General features: G+C 40.6%; 1 protein-coding gene across 11 annotated transcripts in view; it reads left to right on the forward strand.

Moving 5' to 3' along the window:
* The window catches only part of SEMA4D (semaphorin 4D), a 96622-nt gene that overhangs the window by 67142 nt on the left and 4938 nt on the right, over window positions 1-24542 (forward strand). For 8 of the 11 annotated variants that reach the window (XM_065656586.1, XM_065656583.1, XM_065656588.1 and 5 more), the window contains 11 exons: window positions 39-137; window positions 1235-1328; window positions 2231-2344; window positions 3247-3398; window positions 4841-5016; window positions 5139-5295; window positions 6076-6298; window positions 6736-6851; window positions 10639-10811; window positions 11036-11079; window positions 12188-13326. In XM_065656586.1, coding sequence (XP_065512658.1) covers window positions 39-137; window positions 1235-1328; window positions 2231-2344; window positions 3247-3398; window positions 4841-5016; window positions 5139-5295; window positions 6076-6298; window positions 6736-6851; window positions 10639-10811; window positions 11036-11079; window positions 12188-13104 — 2265 coding nt within the window. In that variant the 3' untranslated portion in view covers window positions 13105-13326. Of the gene's footprint in view, window positions 1-38; window positions 138-1234; window positions 1329-2230; window positions 2345-3246; window positions 3399-4840; window positions 5017-5138; window positions 5296-6075; window positions 6299-6735; window positions 6852-10638; window positions 10812-11035; window positions 11080-12187; window positions 13327-14196; window positions 14566-15026; window positions 15231-24542 lie in introns of those variants that run through there. The other 3 variants (XR_010607859.1, XM_065656592.1, XM_065656593.1) reach the window with 3 other exon arrangements.

Below are 24542 nucleotides of genomic sequence, written 5' to 3' on the forward strand. Positions count from 1 at the left end.
GTTTATCAGACTGGTCCTTTTCTCATGCTCTACTACAGACGGAGTGTCGTAATTACGTGCGTGTCTTGCAACAGCTGAACGATACTTTCCTCTATGTGTGTGGAACTCATGCATTTCAGCCAACATGTGATTACCTGGTAAGAACGTACATACGTTTTGACTCAATAGCAACTATAACTTATGGAAATAAACCATGTTGTTTCTTTTTCAAAGTGCTTACTGGATTATTGATTAATCTTGTTTAATTGCGGATTTACGTCGTCTTAGCTTTCATAATTGTTTGTGTATTGTGTGTTTACATAAAAAGCAATTTCTAAAATTGAAATAACATTCTTCGCAATTTTCCTTCATTGCTGAATCTCCCTGTAATTTCTCACATTCTCATTTCTGTTTGTTTTGTCTCTGCTCCTGGATGTGCCATAGCTTCATAGTGCTGAGTGCTTCTGAGTGAGGTCTTGGCACAAAATCAAAACTCCGTTTTCTCACTGCCGACTCTTGTATCGTTCTCCTTACATCGACTCTTAACAATTCTGACATGGAGAAATCTTGTAATTGTTCTTCTTTGTCTCCCCCGCCTGCAAGGCTGCCTGCCATCTCCTCTGGAACATTGCCAGAAGCTGTTGCCCTTGGCCTCCAGTGTCTTCATTGCACAGTATAACCAGTTACTTCCCCAGTGCTGTGGCTGCAGTTATTCGTCATCTTCCTGATCCTCACTCCCTCGGTTTTTAAGGGATTTATAAAGTAGCAGCCAAAGTACTCTGTGGTTTTTAAAACGTAGTTATATTATGCCTAACCTCACAAATTTGACATAATCTCAAAAATTACTAAAATCAACTTCAGAAAGCCTTCTAAATTTCTAAAACTCTCGGTTTTTCAATAATTGTCAGCTCTTTCCATGTATCAGTCAACTTCTCTGCCTTTCCTGCTGCCTGGCATTTTTGGATGCTCTTTCTTGAGGTCTGTCTGGATTTAACTTTTTTGTTTTCTGTTCTCTTCTCCTCCCGCTTTCACAAATCATAGGATCACATTTCCTCTCTGTCTGCTGAAGTCAGCAAGATTTTCTGAAAACACATACGCCTTTTATAGTCTTACAAAAAATGCCTTTGATGCTGGAAGTTGATGATGTGTAGTCCATTATTTAGTGCTGGTTTTTCAGTTACCTTTGCACAGGTCAAGTGGCTGACAGAAAAAATGCTAACAGTTGTTTTGTGGTTTTCAACTTAATTTTTTGCAGAATTTAGTTTCGTTTGAGCTTGGAGGTAAAAATGAAGATGGTAAGGGCAGATGTCCATTTGATCCTGCTCAAAGCTACACATCAGTTATGGTTGGTAAGTTCAGACTTTGCATACCTCATTGTTATGTATAAAAATGTTCTGTCTTCTCTGCTGTCATTCTCCAGTCTTTCGATGTCAAAACAGTAGATTGCATCCATATTTTTACATCTTTACTATGTATCTAGGTAGATATTAAAATACTTACATAGTCAGCCTTTGGAAGCAACTTTTAAAATACAGTTTTTTAAATTATATTTTCAGATCTGTAACATAGTTAGTCCAGGTTGTCTAAATGTACTTTGGCTGTCTCTGTAGTACCAATTACTGTCATTTCAGTAAACTTAGAAGTAGATTTTTTTTAGCTGTCCTGAAGACATATCCATGAGATAGAATAGGGATGTGAGAGATTTATGGTAAGTATATTACCGCATGATTGGACTCCACTGAATCCTGATTTGGTGAAACCAGAGTTCATGTCTGTACCCTAGTGTCACAAGATCAGAAAAGAGAAGCTTAAAGTAACACGAAAGAGGAAATAAGGAAGAAAAGAGGATGCTCCCTCAACCTAAATTCTTAAAAGTGGAGTTTCAGTAATGGTGGCATAGAGAGTAAAATAATTACTTCCAAAACTTTTGTGGCATTTCTTAAATAAATTTGGATGATTGTACATGAACTGTAGGTTTACACGTTAAGTGTTGAAGTGCCACAAAAACAATGCTGACTTTTGCCAGTTGCTTGTGTTACAGCAATAATAAACCCAAGTGTGGAAGTGTTAGCCTTGAGAGTGGTCAGCAGAAAAGTAAATATAGGAGACGTGTGGGGGGCAATTTAGAGGAAATCCTTGTTTATAATTTCTTGTGGGAAGTTTAAGTTTACGTAGTCTCCTGAAATATTTATGTACCCTTTTTGGTATCCAGTGCCTAAGAAAGTCTGAAATATTTGTTTTTGTGTTAAAGATGAGGAGCTTTATTCTGGGACTTCTTACAATTTCTTGGGAAGTGAACCTATCATTTCACGGCACTCTCATCAGAGCCCTCTGAGAACAGAGTATGCAATACCTTGGCTTAATGGTAAGTGGGCGTGAGAACTGGCCCAAACAAATTACTTTTCCTTCTTCAGTGTCACACAGACAAAGGGTTTAAGTGTCTTACCTGGGATGAGGGGCAATTGTCTTAATATCTCAAAGAGAATTGATTTTGTTATACTGGCATACACTGACATGTGAGTGTGTGCCCTCCTGTGTGCTATCAAGAGATTTTGTTTTGAAACATCAGGATTTTTGTCGACATTGAGGATGTAAACATCTTCAAGACATACAGGCTTCAACTTGGTGTTAAAGGGCTACAGTTTATCTTACATATACTTGTTCATCCTTGCAATAAAGCAGCGTAGTTATGATATCGTATCATTTTGGTTTTCAAATTGAGCTCATCATGGTTCCTGGTTATTTCAGTTCCTGAATTTCAAAATTCAGGTTCTGTGAATGCTCAGATGTTTGTGGCTTTCTGCTGAAAAGGACTAAAATCTCAAAGTTAGCATATTCCAAAAGACGCATTGTGTCCAAAACCTACACAATACTGAGTTTTGTAGTACATGTTGTAATGATACTGTTGGTTTTAGTGTTTCAGCTAATAGCTGAAATAGAGGAGAGGCAGGCAAAGGAGGGTACATCTCCAGGCCCACCAGAAAGCTACACTTGAGTGTGAAGGACATTGAAGTAATGAAATATCAGACTATAGAGATGTCTCAGATATCTCAGTGCTTTCGCATAGGGTTTGAGATTTTGGTTTTTTTCCTATCTTTTTAGAAACGCTGTTCATACCGTGTACTGCGAACTGTGTAGGCAGATCAGTGACTGGAGAGCAGATAAATGCAGTGTGAAGTTTGGGTGAAAGAGGACTCCTAGGGAGACTTAGAAGAAATCAAGTTAGTAGTCATATATAATATAAAATTCTTCTCTTTGTATCTGTAGAGCCCAATTTTGTTTTTGCCGATGTGATAAGAGCAGATCAAAACAGTACAGATGGAGAAGATGACAAGATATACTTCTTTTTCACTGAAGTGTCTGTGGAGTATGAATTTGTTGGAAAACTGATGATTCCAAGAATAGCTAGAGTGTGCAAGGTGGGACATCTTTCAATTTACTTTTACTAATCCAACTGGAATTTTGTGTGTGTGTTAAAAAACATTTATTATTGTGGACTTACTGCCAGTTAAATGGAAGTGGTCGAACTCGGTGAATCTTAGTCAATCAGCAATTTCAATCAATTCTTCGGAACTGCGAAAGCCTAGTTGTTCCTTTGGGAACAAATACTTGATTTAAGTTTTCACAGTGGTGAAATATCAGTATATCTGAGTGTCCTGCCCACCACTGGGGGGAAAACACAAACCACAACAAAACGCAGCAACAGAAAAAGTGTCTCCTTTGGCTTTCCTTTTTATAGATATATTTTTTTTAAAATAAATTGAAGTTGAGCTCCTTGGGAAGAACTGACTTTGGTTGGAACTGGGCAGATAGGATGTTTGTCAAGTTACTTTGAAGGAGCTGTATACAAGCCAAACGGTAGCGTGTCCACAGAACAGCTCTTGACAGTGATGCAGCACATGGGACTTCCATGAAGCTGCTAGAGCTGCCAGAGCCTCAAGGAAAATGGTCACCAGCAGCCTGATTCTGTCACACTTGCAGCATTTAAACCTCAGTGTGTTAGGCTGGTTCATGTACATACTCGGGAGCGTTGGTTGAAAGTCTTGCTGATGAAGGAGGTATTTTTCCAGTAGAAAATGTTGATTGAACAAAAACCTTTTCAGTGGAATGTATCAGTTTCCTCAGGGGTTTTTTTTTGTTTGTTTCCAGCAGGAAATTTATCTAGCTGTTTCATTTTGAGGTTGAAATATTTTATTTTGACTTCACTGTTTCATATTTAAACACGGAAGTCAAAACATCAATAACAAGTTAGTGCCCTTGAGATTTCCATTAAACAAGCAGTTGGAGGCAGGTTTACATGGTGCTTATTATTATGGCCCTCTGCCCACTGACAGCTTGTGCACGCTTTAGAAGGGAAGTATTGCAGAGTATGAGAGCTTTCTCACTGCCATTTGTTTGAAATAGGAATCAGTGGCAGGCTGCAAATTTATAACCATTTAAATAAATTTTGCAGATTCCCTTTAATAACAACAGCGTTGGATAATGAATGGGCAATATTAACAACGTTCAAATATGCCTTCGTCTTGAAGAGAAATAACAGAGCTGTAGCTCAAGTATCGAATATTTTGAAACATTCCTAGTCAATGTATCTTAACTTCTTTAAGCTGTGGTACTGTGAATCTCTAATAAAAGTGGCAACTGCTTGCAAGTAAGCCATTGCTGCATTTCTTCTAATGAAATTACTCATTTTCCTGTGGCTTCCTTACTTTTCTGTTTGCGAATGTGTTAATAATTATTGCTGTTGTTGTAGATGAAATGTTAGAAAATAACAGGGTTCGGTAATTTCATGCTGTATAGCAGTGGTTTTTAAATGTGGCTAATTCTCCTCACAAACACCTTCTTATTTTTTTAATGTCAAAAGAGGGACCAAGGAGGATTAAGGACCTTGCAGAAAAAATGGACTTCCTTTCTCAAGGCCAGATTGATCTGTACCATCCCTGATAAGAATTTAATTTTCAATATTATCAATGATGTTTTTATTCTCAAGTCTCCAACTTTGAAGGAACCAGTGATATATGGAGTCTTCACCCCACAACTGTAAGTTCGGTATAGCCTTTTCCTGGATAAGTACTTTTAATCTCAACACGTCTTAACCACAAGAGCTAATAATTACTCCTGTGTGTGTGTGTTTGTTTGTTTTTTCCTTCCTGAACTTTTAGGAATAATGTGGGACTGTCAGCAGTGTGTGCATACAATCTGTCTACTGTAGAAGAGGTTTTCTCGAAAGGAAAGTATATGCAGAGTGCTACAGTTGAACAGTCTCATACAAAATGGGTACGATATAATGGGGAAATTCCTAATCCTCGACCCGGTGCGGTAAGTTTCTGTAATCTTGGATCTGATTACTAGTCATCTTTTTTAATGCTCAGGAGTACAGAAGCTAGAAAATACTAGATAACCTACTAAAGCTTAATTTTAGTTTGTCCTGAGCTGGATACTTTCTGTTTTAATGACTTTGTGGAAAAACACTTAAGTGATTTATTCTGAATGTTGTATCTGAGGATAAAAGTGGGGTTTTAAAATTTGTAATTGAGTTATTTGCTGATTTTGTATTTTCATTATTTTGTCACTAATTTTTTAGTGCTGAAATAGATGTCGGTATACACTCAGCAACATCAAATACTTTTTAGTTCAGATGAAAGAAGTATAGCAATCGTTGCATGTGTCAGTAGGTTCAGCAGGTTTATCCAATGCAGTGCATGGCTCTGCAAGCCAAAATGTTCATAGTACTGGGTGTCTTTCACACTTTTCTTACGTTCTCATGTTCCCTGCAGTCACCTTGTTGCTACTGCTGAATGAAGTGACAGTTAAAAGTAGTTAAGCAGGAGAGTCCAGAAAGAATATTTTCCTAAAATGTATCTCAGGCTCAAGATAAAATGTAGTCTGAACCAAAGGGATTAGTACATTGCAGAAACCAAAGTGCTACAAGACCTGAGAACCTTCTTTGGTACAATGAATGTAATGTAAAGGTGTCCTTACTGGCCAGAATAATGCAGAGAAAAAAAATGCATGTAGCTGCTGTTAATTGTTGCTATTTCATACAAGTAAATGATACAAATTGGTTGTCTCCTTTTGGTTTGTTCCCCCTCCGACCAGTGTATAAACAATGAAGCCAGAGCATCGAACTACATGAGTTCTCTGAATTTACCGGACAAAACATTGCAGTTTGTTAAAGATCATCCTCTAATGGATGACTCAGTGACTCCAATGGGAGACAGACCTCGACTAGTAAAACGAGATGTGAAGTATACCCAGATTGTGGTAGACAGAGTCAGAGCACTCAATGGCACCATATATGATGTTATGTTCATCAGTACAGGTGAGTTCTGCAAACCTTTAAGTGATACTCTGAGTCTTTAGGCTGAATTGCGTCCTAAGAGAAATTCTGAAGTTTTCCATATTTACAGTGCTTTTACACCAGCTAGTGTTTTTGTTAAAAAGTAAGGGACCATCATGAGTGGAGAATCTTACATGCTTTGAAAAAGTATTGCAGGAAAAGAACCGTGAAACTGCATGTGTACAGCAAAAACACAAATGAGATAATCTGTCAATCATTATTCTTTGTCTGAAAATGTTATTTCTTGCTCAGAGTTCCTTATGATAGCAGGTTTAATGGTTGCCATTGACACAGAGTTGTGTGATGTCTTCAGCTGAACAGCAAGCAGATTAGTGAGATAGTTTATAGCAATAGTGCAATATTTTTCCATGTCTTTCTGTTTTAAGGATCTTATTTAATATATTGTTTTGTTGTTCCAGATCGAGGAGCCCTGCACAAAGCTATCAGCTATGAAAATGGAATGCATATTATTGAAGAAACACAGCTTTTCCCAAACTTTGAGCCAGTCCAAACTCTCTTGCTTTCATCCAAAAAAGTAAGTGCTAGACAGCACTCATCTCATTTTGCATTTCCACAAAACTTTTTAGTACCGCCTTGTAACCATGTCATGGCGAAAGAAGACGTCACTGCGCACAGGGCCAAGGGCTGCATCTATAACTCCTCATGCTGCAGCAATATTGCCTATTGGCTGCTGCATTTCAGTGTGTTTGGTAGGCAGCAAGCTTCTGAAGGTATGTAGATGCAGGGAAGGTGGTGTTGGGGGGGCACAGGCTTGCAGGTCTTCATGTGGATTTTGTGTGCAGAAGAAAGCTGTAGGGTGTGTTAAGGTACCCGTTTTCGTATTAGGAGTCATGTAGAAATCCTGACCCCTTGTGGCCATTGCAAATCCAGGAAGAAAAATTCTCGTGGGTTTAGCAGGAGAGCGCTGCATCTTCCGGAGGAAATAGACCTAGAAACACAGAACAGTCTTGTCTAGCAGAGAGGCTCATAATTGTGTAACTAATTGGTTTCTGCCGTTCCAAATCTCTCAGGCTCTTGCATGCTCCATGTGTCATGGGAGCAGTCATGTTGGTGCACCTGGGGGTGAGGACCTCTGAGGTCCTGTCTGCCCGATGGGGCACCACCTGCATGTCCAGCTGGGGGACACAAGCCTTGTCGCAGGCTCCAAACCCAGCAGTCGTTTTGCGCTATTAATCGGTCGCTGGGTTTAATCCTGGAGTGATTTTGTGACAGTGGGGAGATAATTGCTGTGTGCACTTTGTACGCTAGTTAGGCTGCTGACCCTAGGTATGTTGACCTGCAGATCCATGAATGTCCATGAAATTATTACCCTGAGCAGTGGCTTGTAGCAGCAAACCACTCAACTGGTGAAACTTTGGCATCTCTTAAGGAAAGAATGACACTCTGGAAGTGTCTGGTAGGTAGTACTGGCATTCAGTAGCACTGGATAAATGCTCTGCAGCTAGGGATTTAGGAATACTGCCAGGATATCTTAGAAACAGGTTTTATTTTTGTGTGCTATTTAATAAAACTGTGCATGCCAACACGATCAACTCAGTGGAGGAGAGCTTTATGCCATAAATCTTTCAAGCTCATCTTGCATGCTTATTTGTCCTTTCATGCTCCTAATAGGAAGAAGTCTTGAGGCCAGAGTATGCCTCTGATGGTCAAATGAAAATCGGTGATTAAAAACTTCTCATAGATTTCAGTGGAGATGTTTGTATTATTTTTGTATGGTGCATCACAGTGGCAACTTAGTGTATATATGTGTGTGGGTGCATCCTGTTGGGGCCCATGGATTTGTGGATGTCCAGTTTGCCTAAACAATCTCTAACCTGATCCTCCTCAACCAAGGGAGAGACTTCCTTTTTCCAGACTTTTCTGTCTCCATGGTCTGGAATACCTGCGGACCAGCCTTAGCAGTAAAGGTGGAAGCGAGGAAGGCATTCAGTAGCTCTGCCTTCTCTGTGCCATATGTCACCAGGGATCCTACCTCATTTAGCAGTGGACCTACATTTTCTCTAACCTTCCTTTTGCTGCTGATATACTTGAACAAGCCCTTCTTGTCCTTGACATCCTTGGCCAGATTTAATTCCAAGTGGAGCTTGGTCTTCCTCACCGCATCCTTGCATCCTCTAACAACATTCCTATATTCCTTCCAAGTGGCCTGTCCCTTTTCCCACCTTCTGTAAACTTCTTTCTTCCACTTGAGTTTTGTCAGAAGCTCCTTGATCATCCATGCAGGTCTCCTGCTCCCTTTGATTTATTTCTTGCTGATAGGGATGCTCCGATCTCGAGCTTGGAGGAGGTGATGTTTGAATATTAACCAGATCTCTTGGACCTCCCTACCTTCTAGAATCCCATGGGATTCTTCCAAGCAGGACCTTGAAGAGTTCAAAGTTCACCCTGCTGAAGTCTAGGGTTGTAATTCTACTTATTGTCCTGCTTCCTCCACACAGGATCCTGAACTCCACCATCTCAAGGTTGCTGCAGTTGAGGCTGCCGCCAGCCCTCACATCTCAAGCCGGTTCTTGGTTTGTTAGGACAAGATCCAGCAGCACGCCTCTCCTTGTTGGCTCCTCCACCACCCGTGTCAAGAAGTTGTCATAAATGCTCTGCAGGAACCTCCTGGACTGTGTGTGCTTAGCTGTGTTGTCTTCCCAGCAGATGTTAGGGTGATTGAAGGTCCCTCACGAGAACCAGGGCATGTGATCATGAGGCTACTTCCAGCTGTCTGTAGAAAGCCTCATTAACTTCTCCCTCGTGATCAGGTGGCCTGTAGTAAACACCCATGACAGTGTCCCTCTTGTTAGCTTGTCCCTCTCACGTAAAGTGCAACTCCTCCACCTCACCTTGCTGGCCTGTCTTCTCTGAAAAGTACATAGCCCTCTGTCCTTTAAACCTTGACGCCCTCTATGACAACATTCCAGTCATGTGAGCTGTCCCACCACGTCTCCGTAATAGAAATGAGATCGTGGCCCTGTGAACATGCATAGATCTCTAATTCTTTCTGTTCATTCCCCATGCTACATGTGTTGGTGTACAGACACTTTAGAGAAGTAATCGAGCCTGTGGGTTTCCCAGGAGCGGTGTAAGAGGATCCACCATAGCCGTATAGTTATATTCATGAGGCTTTTTTCTGATGTTGAGACCAGAAGTCTGCACCACAAACATGATGTTTTTAAAGAGTATTTCTCTACTAGAAGTCTTTCTTGGATGTCTGCCTGTCACTTTGTGACCATATCCATCCTGCCAGTGTCAAGCATTCTCACTGGAGACATGACCCCTGAGTGCATTTCTGCATACTGAGGTCTGTGTGGCTGCCACACAGGCAAAGCCACTCTGTGCTTGAATCCGGCTCATTTGCCATGACAACTGCAGTAGGGTGCTGATAAATCCACTCGATATTCTGCTCAGGATGAAGCCAACCCACTGCCAAGGTGGGGTGTGCTGTTCAGCTTTGTATGCACAGCATCTCGAAAGGACTAGAGGCTGTCTCTGGTGGTTTTGGGTTGCAGTGCAGGCCCCTTTCTTGAAGGCTTTGTATAATAATATATAAGTTCACAATTTACCTTTAGCCATCGGTTTCCCTGACCTTTGAAATAGATGAATGAAACAAGGCAGCTGCCCACCTTTTGTGAGAAGGATGTTGGGGATGAGTGTGGTCTTTTTGCGCTGTGCTCAGAGTCAGACTTGTTTGGGATCCCCCAGCAACAGCCGGTGAGACAGCCCTTCTGTTTACATCCCCCTTTTCCTAGGTGCAGTGCCAGTGCTCTTTCCTTTGAATGCCATGCAGTGTTCCTCCTTGACTAGCGAGCAGGCAGCTGCACTTGACTTGTGAGGCTGGTGCTGATGTGAGAGAGACCTGACTGGTAGAATTGCTGACGGCTGTAGGGCTGCTTTGGGTTAACAGGAGCAGGTCCTGCACACAGCAAGCCTTGCCTGTGCCAAGCCATGCCGCCAGCACAGGCTTGCCTTGCCTTCTACAAGGATTGTTGGTGCATTGGTATTTGTGGAAAAAAAAGTGGGCTAAAGCTACGGTTAGACATCGTTATTTTTCATTCTCACAAACTCTATTTCAGGTTTTTTGCTCTTTTGTCCTTTTGCACTTCCAGCATTGCTGAATATTTTCAAGGTAGGTTTCCATTCCAGAAATAAAAGCTAATCAAAATGCTTGTTCCCCTCATGCTCCAGTTTTTACAAACATGGCTGTATGTATGCAACTCTTCTAATAATTTTTAAATTGTTTCATGGATTGGATTGTTCAGCTTTGAGAAGGTGACTGGCTGTGCTTTTTTTGTTGTGCCTTTTTTTTTTTTTAGGGCAGAAGATACCTCTATGCTGGTTCAAATTCTGGTGTGGTTCAGTCTCCAGTGGCATTCTGTGACAAGTATACCACTTGTGTTGACTGTGTTTTAGCAAGGGATCCTTACTGTGCTTGGAAACCCCTTGAAGCTTCCTGCGTTGATATTTTTAAAGAAAGCGAAGTGGAAAGGTAATGGTAGCCTTTGATTACCTTACATTTACAATTGATGTTGCATCAGTCTTGCCCCTTACCAATAGCTGGCATATCTTTAACTGAATGTTTTCAAATACAGACTTTTTCCTGTCCATCTATGTCTGCTTATGCTACTTAGATGAGTCTTTCTTAGTACAAGAGAATGGTCAGGCTGCAGGAAACAAGATTTGAAGTTGTAATACTTGGACTTCCTTTTACAGGAACTGGATTCAGAACATAGGTGGAGATGCATCGTGTTGTTCTGGTGAGTTAGTCTTTGAAGAGCTATTTCCATGTGTGGGTGGAGTAATGAAAGAGCTGTGTTTAGTTCAGCTTGGGTTTTGTGAGTATCTGGACATTCGTTTATATTTTAATAGGTGTGAGATTCTGCTTTGGAGTATTTGAGCATCCGTACAGCCTGCATGTTGTCTTAAAATGTCTGTGTTTGTATACATTGCAGTGTGCAGTGCACAAACCTGTGAAATGAAGGTGGGCCCCTCAACAGCGACTTCTGAATGAAAGCAATATTTACCATAAGTACTTCTAGCACAGGGGCCTCTGTCTCTGTGATGTAGCATTTGACATTCTACTGTGAGCTTTGTTAAGTGCTCGGTTATTGCTGCTGGATCAGATGAAATGATCCTGAAAAAGGCTGGTTTTATGGTGAGAGGGGAGGGGGACTCAGAACATGATACAGAGCAGCCGAAGTACCCTCCATAGTGCTTTAAGACAAGTAATCACAGGTCCCTTCTTTGTAGCGTGTGCTGCTACCACCAGATCAAGGAGATCTTAAAAAAGAATAGTGTTACAGGAGATTTGTAGTGCAGTAAACAAAGCTTAAGAGTTTGAGTTTTATCTGTTTTGGATCACTATGAGAGTTTTGCTTGTTGTTTAATTAATTTATGGTTTTATGTTGTGGGTGTGCCATAAGCACTCATATTTTTTTAGGAGAGTTTAGGTTGAGTAACAGCACTTCGTTCATTTTCTTCTTGGATATTTTGGAGTTCCTGGTTTACTTAATGCACTAATTGCATATAAAGTGATACCAAGTATAGCATCTTGTCTCAAACAATGACTCATCTCAGATGCATGCTCAGTTGCGAATCAGCAAGTTCTCATCTTTACCTAGAGGTGGAGGCTGTCTTAGAGTTTGAGCTGTCCTGTTTCTTAGTCTGTCTTGATGTCTTGCATGCAGCTGTAGCTTGGTATTTCACCAAGATTCTTGCATGCTGTCATCTTGGTCTTGTGAGGTAATCTGAATGCCGTAATCTTAATGTTTCTGTTAACCCTGTAGCACAGTCTCATGCAGCTGTATGGATTAGAGCAAACGGGAATCATTGCTGATACTCTGCACATTTATTTTGATGTTCCAGATAAAGTAAGAGAGAATTCCCTACAGCATACGTTCAAGCATGGGAGCACAGCAGAACTCAAGTGTTCTCAAAAGTCCAATCTGGCACAGGTAGTTTGGAAGTTCAAAGATGATGTGCTGAGAGTGGAGAGCCCCAAGTACCGTCTGCTGGAAAAGGCGCTGCTGATCTTCAATTTATCAGAAGGAGACAGCGGTGTTTACCAGTGTCTGTCAGAAGAAAAAGTGAAGAATAAGAAATTTTCTCAAGTGCTGGCTAAGCATGTTTTGGAACTGAAAAAGATCCAGCATACCACGCTGGGCCCCACTGCGGCAGCCGCACCAACAGAAGGTAATAGCGATGTGCCAAAAGTATCAGCTGTGTCAACCGAGGGGTCTGCTGCTCACACCTCGACCACTCAGATGGTGCCGGTGACGACAGCAAGGATAGTGACCAAGCCCATTGGCCCTGTCCTAACAAGTGCAGCCTCCAACACTGAGCTCTTCAACTCAATGCCTGACGCGGTCCCGGAAAAGACGATGTTCCTCAAGTCAAATGATAACTTCCTGTTGATGTTCCTCTTCCTCTTCTTTTTCATTCTGTTCTTGTGCCTGCTTTCCTACAACTGTTACAAAGGGTACTTGCCAGGGCAGTGCTTGAAATTTCGGTCTATCATGCTGCTTGGTAAGAAGAAAACAAAGTCAGATTTTTCTGATTGCGAGCAGAGCGTGAAGGAGACGCTGGTGGAGCAAGGCAGCATCAGCCACCAGAGCGGGGAGCAGCCGAAGCCGGCGCACGACACCGGCTACGAGACTGAGCCCGACTGCGGGAATGGGCAGCTGCAGCCTGGGGACTTGCCCGCGCCCCGAGAGGCCAAGGACAAGCCCTTCGATGTCAAATGCGAGCTCAAGTACGCCGACTCGGATGCGGAGGGAGACTGAAGGACCCGATTGCCCATTTCAGTGGTGGAAACTGGCTGCGGTCCTGCAGCAAGCTGGGCACGGAGAGCATGGGGATGACAGCTGAGCCACAGTGGGGTTTACGTGCTTAAGCTGTACAGCAAGCCACTTTGTGTTCAGATCTCACCAGATTAGAGCAGTGGTGTTCTTGTCTGCAGAACATAGCATCTTGTGTTGTACTGTCCTTTTTTTTTTTTTTTTTTTTTTTTTAGAAATGGCCAGTTTCAGATCACCATTTGTTTGTTCCGAATTTTTCTCCCAGTGAGCGCTTCGCTCTGAAGTTACTTGCTTGTTCTTCAGCCCTGTTCTTCCATAGGATAAAAGCAACCTTCTGATTCAGTTGGCTTTAAAAAGTACTTCAGTCTACACAGATTTTTAGCCACCATTAAAAAAAGACCTAGTTTCACTTTAATTCCAAATTGGAAATTAAGTTTAGTTTATCAGATTGGTAAATTATAGACTTTTGTCCAGATTGGGACATTTTTCTTTTTTTTTTTTTTTTTTTGCTTCTAGTGATTATTTTTAATGTTACACTTTGTGTTTTGACACACTAGGTCTCTTTAGTTGGTTAAAGTTAATTTTAACTGCATTTTAAGTATCTTAGACTTTAAGGTATAATGGGGATAGCATTGGCTTGATTTGTGTAAGACTCTCAGGGATAATCTTGTTTAAAGGCTTTTTTTTTTTTGCTGCTTTCTAGAAGTTTAGATACAACAATATCAATACAAAAAATGGAGTAAGTGTAGAGGGAGGGAGGAAATAATAGATTTAAGAATGCTTTTCTTTTTTCATTTTTCTTTTTTTTTTTTTCCCCTCTTAATCAGCAAGCTGGACATAGTTGTATTCTATTTTCTATACAAAACTGGATTTTTTTTTTTGTGACACAGTACAGGCAAGCAGCTGTCAGTTAGCAGTGACATGGAGAGAGGCTTTTTGCACTGTGGAAGCGAAACAGGAATCAAGAAGAATTAACTACAATAATTCAGCTAGTGACTTGCTGGAACGGACTGTTAGGAATACAGCCTGATGACAAAGCATTGCTGATTTTTTTTTTTTTTTTTTCCTTTATTTCAGATTCAGAAATAACTCAGCTTCTTTTTGTGACAAATCTTTGCAGTGTCACCCTTTCTGGATGACACCTTCTAGTCTCTGGTGCAACTGGAGGCTGAAACTGGAGCTGCTCAATCAGTTGTTTGAACTGTTTATTGTGAATCATGCCTGCAAACGTCAAAGTGTGCATTTGTTCTCAGCCTGGTTCACAGCAGCACTGTTTTGTCTGTAAAAGCATTTTGTGCGGTACAGTCCTGAAGAACTGTTCCTCTCACGGCATCTTTCTGTAAATATTGCTAGAAGTAGAGTACATTTTAACAGTAAATAGCGGTGTGCCTGGGCTGCTTTTCTATGTTGAACTTTCATGTGAACATCATTTTAGACCATCTTAGTGTAAACAGTTTATATTTTATAAGATTCAGTTTGGTTTTATTTTTCTATTTTTAATTATGTACATATAACAGAATAAATATTAAAATAAATTGTATTATATCTTGACTTTTATGAAACCTGACACAACGACACTGCTTTCCGTGTTGCAAGTACTAATGTTCCTTGTGGTTTCGTTTAAGGGGGAAAAGCAAAAACCTTTGTAATTAATTTGAAGCAGATTCTCTTCTCAGCTTTATTAGAATGGTTTATTACCAGGGGCGGGGGGATGGGAAGGATGGAGAAAGAAACGTAGGTGAAGGAGGAAAACTTTCTTCTCTAGGGGCCTAGGGACACTTCCTCTTATCACCCTCCTAAAATTCATTGTCTTTTTGCATTATTTCTTCAGTTTGTGATGTATTTCTTACAACTCTTTTCCTTAGTACCCTCTTTATTTTTCTTTTCTGTCCTCTTCTGTCACACAGCCTCATCTCCTATACCTTTCCCTCCTACTGGTACCTCCTTTTTGTCCTGTGTGGGAAGTGGTTCACCTTCACCCACCAGTACCCAGCCTGATGTGTGGTCTGGCACAGACCCTGTAAAGGTCATGTTGTTGCCACCTTTCCTAAGTGACCAGGCACAGCATGTTAGTGTCCGGGGACCCTTTCACCTCTTCTGCCAAGCCACAGGTAAGCTGGAGGACCCCTGTATAAACAGCATTTTCTGCATTACAGATTTAGATATATGTTGCTGTGTACTCTGTGTGTTTTACCTTTTTTTTTTTTTTTTTTTTTTTTAAGAGACCATTTCGGGATGTATTGTGAACGTGCTGTTACCGATAATCTGGCACTGTGAATTCTGTACTGTAAAATGCCTGCTCTGATTCAGCAGCCTGCTTTAGTACATTAGTAGTCAATCGGCTTTAAGAGGCCCACTCGCGTGCTGACGGAGTTCACTGAATCACAATTGCATATGGATGTGTAGCAGGTGAACATTTTCACTGTCAGTATTTATGCCATTTAAAAAATACGCTTCAGATGGATTCGAATTCAGTGTACTTTTCTGGACCAAGTCAGTTATTCCTTTTTAGTCTTATTTCAAATGGTAAAGTACTTACAGTAACGGCAACTTCCATTTTATGAAGAACGTGTTGTCTGAGGTGTATAGGAGAAAGACAGAGTTGTTGTGTGTTTTTTTTCCCTAGAGAAACTCAACATTTGTCTTTCAGCTTTTGTTTGGATTGCCTCTTTAAGCTAGGTGAGATTTAAAGGATCTAAACAGGTCTTAAAATGTAACCTTAATCCTTAAAAGAACAGACTATAGATACAGATTAATTTTAAAAAGTAGCATTGTTTCATAGTTGTCTGTGAATCAGTGTGTGTTAGTGTTACACGGGATCAGATCAAAATGCATAAAACATTATTAGAGAAGGTGTTAGCAAAGGCACGATTTGTGTTTCCATGACTAAAAAGGATCAGGGTTCTTTCAGCAATAATTTGTTCACTGCTGCTATAGACAGTTCAGAAACATTTTGTTGTCCACCGTGAAAAAAAAATCATAAAAATAGCATGAGTGCTACGGATCTGAAGTTTGTTTTAACATTTTCACCCAGTGATGTCTGTTTTACCATGATACTCACGTGCTGCTTTTTGAAAGCTGTCAGTATTGTAAGTTCTCTCCCAGACCCATGAAGGACTGGAATTGGTGTTGTGGATGGGACTTCTACTCCCTTGGGAAAAACAAGGCATTTGGCTGATGCCTCACACCCTTCTCTTACGCAGAATTACAACTTTATTCCACTGATAGGAAAAAAAAGCTAACCAGCATACCAAACTGATGTAGATCTTTTGAATCTTCTTAGGACCTGCATGTCAGGATGTATAAATTTATCCTGGGTGGGGGCTGGCTAAGCAAATGCTTTTTCTGGGAAGCTCTCTACTTGGGTTTGTTCACATTCCTTTAGTGCCTGTTGATATTTCTTTACATAAACATAGCTGTAGCGGAACTGTTTTTCTCTTAGCTGTGAATGTAAGGTAAAATGTGTTTGCAAGGAGCCGAAGGGTAAAATAAGACTGGCAGAGAGTTAAATGTTGTACCTCGTCTTCTGCATAAAGGATATGGTACCAGCAGCTGTGTGATGCAAATACACAGATTGCCACATCATCCTGTCAGAAACCTGCAGGTTGTTTATAATTAATTTCTAATGTCATTTTTTATGAGAATTACTGAATCTCTTCATTTTTGTAATTGTAAATGTCTGCTTCAAGCTGTCTGGAAACTCAGCAGGAGTTGGTGAGTTCTCTTACTCGTCTCTTACTCATCCCACATGTTTTAACCTGAAAGCTCGCCTAAGGATAATATTTAACAGCTTCGTAACTGGCTCATTTCAAGGATGTGAAGTTAAAGTGGATACAGCACAAGCAGTCACTTGTCACATATTGTTATTTTTTTTTTTCTGGAAAATTAGTTTTTCAAGAATAGAGTACTACTGCCCTTCCTGAAAAGAAAGGGATACATTTCCCCTCACAAATTGCCTCCCAGTTTCTCTCTACTACCCTGAAGAGTCTCACTTCTTTCACAGGTCTCCAAAGACCTGTCTGCAAGATACACCCTGGCAAACATTAGGTTTCCTGTATACTTTTTCTAATAGAATGTTTCTCTCCCATTACAGAACTTTTAAACCCTTTAAAGACATTTGAGGCAGGCTTCAAATAATATTAAGAAAACACTACACAATCTGGTGCAAGGGGGAGGCAGAGAGTTGATGTGTGCACCTGCTTCTCTGGGGTGTTCTGTTGAATTTAAGTAGGGTAGAAACAGGCTTTTTCTAGCAGTTTTGGTTCTGCTTAAAGATGTTTTTCTGACACCTGCTCCTCCAGCTGTAGAGCAGTACATCCTTGGCCATCACTTCACAGACAGTGACACCCTAGAATATCCTGAGTATGCTGAGCAACAATTTAAATGCATTTATAATAGGAAGCGGTGCAAAACATTATACTTTACATTCATATTTCTGACGTGCAGATTCAGGCTCTCCCTGTGTTCATGGCGTCAAGAACTCTTACCTCTTCCCTTAGTTCATCTTGAAACTGGAGTTTTTCTTAACCTTTCAGTCTCATTAAAATAACCCCGGGAGTGTGAACATAGAAGTTCTGCAAACTCAGCAATATACTTTAAAGGAGTTACTGTTTCATGGAGATACTGAGGTGGGTACCTGGTATCACCCACGTACCGTGCCTGTTCCGTGTGGTTATGCTGTCTTGAAGGAAGAGCAAGAAAGCTTCCCCATATCCGTGCAGGAGAAGGTCTGCAACTCGCAAAAATCAGAATCAGAAGTGATTCACTACAGGTTTTCTCATTTTGAGGAGGAGGAGCTTGTCCGGCAGGGATTGACTTGCCCATGGAAATGAGTAAGCTTTCTCTCTGGAAGTGGCTTCGTAAAGTCATTCTTGGGCAGGGTTTTTTAGATGGATTGCATCACCCGTGCTGCCCTGGGGGGGCCTGGTTGTTTGACATGGTGCAGCGCACAAAGAGCTCGGTCGGGAGAGGCATGGAGCCTGCAACACCCAGAGCAGAACAAGCCTGCGTAGGAAAGTGCTTCATGCCAGACAACAGATCGTTTGTCTAGGACTACAAATTACAGCATTTAAACTAGAGCATTCTAATCAGTATCTTAAAATGGAGCTTGCTTCGGTTGTCACTTTGTTCTACTTGCAGAAGAACGCAAATATCAAAGAGCCATTTCAGTTGCAGTTTTCCAGCTTTTCTTTCTTTTTGTGAACTGTTGTATAAAATAATCCCCAGAACATCACCTCATCCTACCTTTGTTAGTGTTTCTTAATAATTATGCCTGTGGACAGATGTATCATTAGTTTTTGAAACCTGGAAGTGGTTTAAATGGTAGCCTAGGGAGAAAAAGCTGCATCTCCCACTATAATTCAATCCACTGCACAAACATTTTAGAACTTTCTAAAATAATTTTAAAATTTTTATGCAGTATATTTTGAGATCTAGATGGTGGTGCTTTGTTGAAGTAATACTCCTGACTTTTAATCTGTATGGTTGCTTAGTAACCCGTGGTTGGTTTATCCTCACATGGGGATGCTCAGTTTGTACCCTGTTAAACAGTTCCATATCCCACTTTATAAATTATTGCGTGCTATCTGCATACAACTCACCTCAGCATCTTTGGCTACAGTAATCTGATAGTAGCTGTTAATTTGTAATTTTGTACCAGGGATTTCTGCACTGACTTAAAGGCATCTTGGTACGATAAAGCCATTCCTTTTTGTAGATCTGTGATATGCCACCTGGTTTTTATATTTCTGAGATGCACCTAGAAGATAACTTGAAAAATGAAGATCATTCCTTTGATATATCAACAGAAAAGAAGTTTTGACTTCAGGTTATAAAATCAAGTAAATATTGCAGGCCCTTTTTGCATAAAAATCACAGACATTAAAAGTATCCTTCTTGTTACTTCAGATTGCAATATCCTGGGGCTGTAATTGTCTTACTAGAACACTGGCACTTTTTTCAGACATCAGAGCCCGCTGTGACCCTCTTAGATCTAACTGCGTGCAAAACCAGCACCATCAAACACCTTTTTGAGAGTGTGGGTGTTACCCTGGTTCTGATGGTTTTTCTCCATGGTGACTTCTGTAAGACAATTGAAAATTAATTTCTGTAAGGACTAAGACATGGATGCTGCATTCTGAAATTTTGGCATCAACAGCAGATTTTGAAAAATTTCTGTAGAAATGTATTTTGCTGTCTATTTGTAAAGGCTATGGTCAAGCTAAGAAATATATGGAAAGGCATGCAGGAAGAACACTCTTTTTTTTAGTACGTTCTTTTCTTGTAAGGACTATAATAAGCTCAGGGTAAACATACTTCAAGCTTAAGGCACATCAAGTTAAAAAGGGGAGAGTAGGGAGGATGGGTAGAATCTTAGGGAGAGTAGAATCTTAGGGAGAGTGAGTGTCATCTTAATTCCTCTTCAAAATATTTCCTCCTTTTTTTTCCTGCTGGATAGAAACTTACCTTGCACAGTGTGCAGCTGGCTGCATTGATACAAATTTTTCCTGTGCCGTAAATAATAAGATGCAGTTTGGAAACCTCTTCTTGTGTGACTTCTGGTAATTTATAAATGCTTAAAACACATGAAGAGACACTAAAGTGTCTTCCTCCCCATGAGGAAATCAGTCCAGTTAGGACTAGTAGTTGTAGCCTGCAAGTAATTATTAGTGTTGTATTTAAAGCACTTCAAACTACATGCACGTTGTGGTTCATCCCACGCACACCAGTTAGTAAATGTTTTTGTACGCCCATTGTTGAATTTTTATCAGCTGCATCTCATGTCAGCAGAGGCCGTAGGTAAATTAAGCCCATTGCATGGTTTTAAAAGTTTTTGATTGGTATCTGCACAGTTTGGGTAAGTCATCCTTTTGAGAAAACTCTTTGTCAAAAAGTCTCTTGAGACGAAGGAAGACCGGTGGTACACACGTGAAGGAGCGAGTGCCTCTGTGAAGGAGCAGCTTTGCTGCTCAGTTGTTCCGTTCAGCTCTTCAGCTGACTTGTGGAATCAGGTGCTTCATGGACAGAGTGTCGCAGAGACAAACCGATGTGGTCACGAAACAGGCATTATTCACTACTGGAATTTAAGATACCCATGATTAAGGGGGGATTACAAGAGAGCAAGAAAAAGAAGTATTGCAGAGCCCATGGCAGCTTTTATAGAATGACTAGGTATATATAAAATAAGTTTGCTTCACAGTGGGCTCTCGGAGAACCAAATGTAATTTCTAGATGACTTTTGGCATGTATCTTCTCTCAGAAAAGAGGTTCACTTTGGTGTATGTTTGCTTCTATGCACCGTTTGACTGCAAGGTTTTACTTGACCTCCAAATTTAGCCTTTATTCTTTTGCAATGCAACATTTACACTGTTTTTCTCCTTGCTGATACGCAACAGTGATTCAGTGATGTCTCAGCCTGGAGCAGTACACTGGTACTAACTCCAAGACCCTGGCTGTGATTGAGAAGCTGGATTTCCCCGTCCTGCCTAGTGAGATGTGATGGGTTTGGACTGGTGCCGGAGTGTCTGGAGCATAAACTCACATTTATGCTTTTTTCCTCAGAACTCCTTGTTGCCCCCACCAGCCCTGTTTGCAAACTGACTACCTGTACACTTATTTTTCTTGTCTTCCCCATGAGAGCGACAACCTGTAGACTTGTAATAATTATTCCCTCGGTGTGATGGCTGATTAACTGGGTACTGATTTGGAATGTAGCTGTCACCATTTTTTTTAACTGTTTCAGCAGAAATTGCTTGCCGGAGCCAATCGGCTTTAAAATTCCATCCTGAGAGGGCAGATGCCGTGTCCTACTTTCATCTGCACACACGATGCATCGTCTCCGCTGGCGACCGGCTGCTGCTTCCAGTTTTTACGTGGTTCGCATCTCACAGGAGGCAGTTCCTGCTTTTAATCTGCCTTGATAAGGCTGCATCAGTTTGCGTTGTAGATGTTACACAAAAGGACTAGGAATTTAACAAAGGCACCAGGTTCTTGAAGGAGCATGTCATGCATTCTTCAGTGTGAATTATTTGGTGTTTAAAGTAATGTTCTTTGTTGGCATTTCCGAGACATGTGTTTTCCGTGACTTTTTAAGTGATATGTTTTTACTTTTCATTGCTGTCAAGCTTTTTCCAGTTTGTTTTCTAGAATGTGTTGTCCCTACAAAGAAAAGAAAAAAAAAAAAGACCAAACCTGTTTTCTTTCTATAGGCTTTTTTTTTTATGCTTGGTTTGAGGTTTTTGGTGTCTGAGATACAGGTTGCCTACACTGTACAGTATTTTCAGAAAACTGCGAAGAAGCTTGTCTAAGTTTAAAGATTCTTACTTTTACAATCTGTTACCCTCCTGATTAAATTTATTAAAAATAAATTTACTATTTATTTGTTATTTCACTAGCTTGTCAGCAACAGTGGCTCAGACTCTTATAACACAAGAAACTGTGACCAGCCTTCAATCTAACTTTTATTCATGCACTGGCTAGTGCTGGGGGTTGTCTTCCATATTAATGATTTACTAACCTTTTCCTGTGCTAACTTTGATCTCTGATTTCAAATAATCTTTCTGCACCCAGATTATACTGTCTTTTTAAAACTTAATCCCTGCTCTGCATGAGATAGCATCCTGTATGATCTTGGTTTTCTGAAAACTGGGATGCTTAGTTCAGTAGCATTCAGTATAAGCCAAAGCTGCAAGCTAGATAGCAAGCATTAAATCCAGATGATTTTTTTTTTTCCTTTCCCCTTTACTGCATGTTGTGAATTTTGAAAGGAGTTTTGATATTGAGGAATACAAGGGAGTTCCTTCCCAAACCTAAACCTCCTGTCACTGAGGATAGCCTCTGGCAGCAGTTCTGTGTCTGGAGGATAGGAATCTGTGAAAAAGACTGTTTCTTACCCTGCTAGAATTTCTCTGTGGGATACCTGTCAGTTATCTTCACTGGCTTTCAATTTGCTGTCAGCCTTCAGAGATTAGAAAAGCTTTAAGAGGTTTAGGCTTGCTGATGGATCATGCTCACCTGCCTCTATCTTGAAGCATTTCTCTGAACAATTTATAGGGAAGCCTTGTTTTAATATAACCCTTCAAGAACCATGTTAAAAACTAGGAAAACCAGTGTGCTAAAGCGACAGCAACGGGGTAACGCTTCCGAGCTTCGCAGGGCACAGGTTAGTGGGGTTGCTTTTGAAATGCCTCTGCAGCTCTGCAGGTTGCAGCATTTGGCGAGAGGAGCTGGCTTGGCCAGGGCTCCCCTCGCTCCCCCGCCCCAGCCGCGTGTCAGTCAGCTCTACTCAATCCATAATCTCTTGCTTTTAAATGCGTATCTCAAAGCTCTCTTGAATGCTCTATGTTACAATTTTTGACACGTATATGGCAGATGGGTGATTTTGCACAGTTTAGCAGGGGACATCAGCACACTGCTTGGAATCTGTAGCTGTATGCTAAAATTCTTACAGCTAGATTTATTGATTGATTGATTTTAACCTAAGATCAAATTTACACCAACACAGGTACACTGTGGATAGAAGTACAAGCAGCTGCAGTGTTTTTTCTAACTCTATCTATGGTGGCTGAAAATTTTCCCCGTGGAAAATCTTGAGGCAAAATAATCTGGTATTAAATACGTGGTTTGTGCAAACCTGCCTGACTTGATGTAGGTCAGAAAACCCATTTTGCCAGCAGAAACTACCTGTACAGTACCTGAGCTGTTAGTACCTGGGCAGTACCATTTCACTCAAAGTGCTGAAAGCAGAGATACAGAAAATGAAATCTATACGGAAAATTAGAAAACACTTCCACAGACACTGGAAATTATGAAGGGCTTATGCAGAGAAAAGGGGTAGCTCAGACAGTGCAGCAAGGCTTCTTTATTTTGTATGATAATTGCTAAACTTTCCCCTTCTAAAATCAAGGTGGTGAAGTCGATTATTAATAGCATATTTACTGAGACTGAAGCAACGTTTTGAAAGTTACCTGTTTGAAATATCTTTCATTGTGAATACACTGTGATTATGTACTTGCATATCTAGACTGATTTGCTGTTTCTCTGCTTGAATACTGTGTTTTAATGACTTTTTTTAAATCTTTCAAGCATTCTTAAATTGGACGGCAAAGTAAGTAGACCAAGTGTGTTTGAAATTCATATTTAAATCTTGCACTAGAGATGTAATTAATTTGTATTGTAGCAAATGCAGAATGTATGTTCATAATAATTTCCTTTGTCTTAAATTCAGACTCTGATGTAATAGAGAAATATTTTGTTATCTTACTCTGGAGTTGTACAAAATTTGCATTTAGTAAATGTGATTCAAAGTTTTTGTAGATTAAACTGTTTCACAGTGTATTTTTTTTTCTGTTGCTCAATCCTGAAAAGGAAATCAAAGTAGAGAAAATAATAGCACAGTGCCTGAAAATGAGGAATAAACTGCAGCAAAACACTACCTGACTAGTGCTTGAACCCAGATTTTGCTGTCAGCTAACTTGTGTGAGTTTTACTTTGTGGGGATTTCCAGTGCCTCTGACTGCACAGGAAACATAAGGTAGGGTAAAATTGTCCAGTTGAAACTTGTTCAGAGGCCAACCTTAGACAACACAGCTTGCAAAATTTCCCAGATGAGGAAGTTGTTGGATTTTAATCTTTTGGTGAAATGTGTGTCTAAACTGAACTGTTGGCCGATTTCCAGAACAATTGTTGTCTTTAGCACCAGAAAACAGAGCAGGTTCTCCGATGTGAATAATAACATTTGTAGTAAGTTAAAGGAAGTGGCCTGCACTGAACTTCCTCGCATGGCCCAAAAATGGCGTTTTTCAAGCTCCTGGTTTTAGGTAATGGCCGTATTCCCATGTGATGGAGCTTGAACTGCCGCGAGTAAAACTTGTGAGCTTGTGGCTTTACCCAGGCACCTAGCTTCTCGCTTTACAATGCTAGAGCAGTAACTCTGCCAGGCTTGGAAAGTTCATCCTGAGGCTTCTGCTGCCATGATTCCCTCTTCTTGTTGGTCTTCACTGTGGTCAAGTTGGTCTTAACTTCTGCAAGACAGCTTGAAATCTGCGAATGCTATTGCTTGATTTTATTTCTGTATTAATGCGGTGTGAGACTTCGGGCATCTGTTAGAAAGTATAATACAGGGTGGTTTTGAAGGTAGGTTTCTATTCTTCAAAGCCTCTTTTTTTTTATTTAACAATTTCTGTCTTTCTGCTGTGCATGTATTTCCTTACCATTCCTCCCATTTGTCCCAATTCCACCTTCAGCCTTAGTTTACTGAAATAATCTGTCCCTGGTTCCAGACTTCCCATGATTTTAGCAACACGTAACCTACCTACTGGTAATGGTAGGGTAGGTACAATCACCTATAGAACACTTTTTTTTTAAAAAAATGAGTTTGTGCTTGCCCTCCCCACTTGCCAGAGCTGTTGTCAGTCTTTCTTGAG

The sequence above is a fragment of the Caloenas nicobarica genome, chromosome Z (genome assembly GCF_036013445.1).
Source record: "Caloenas nicobarica isolate bCalNic1 chromosome Z, bCalNic1.hap1, whole genome shotgun sequence".
NCBI classification, from domain to species: Eukaryota; Metazoa; Chordata; class Aves; order Columbiformes; family Columbidae; genus Caloenas; species Caloenas nicobarica.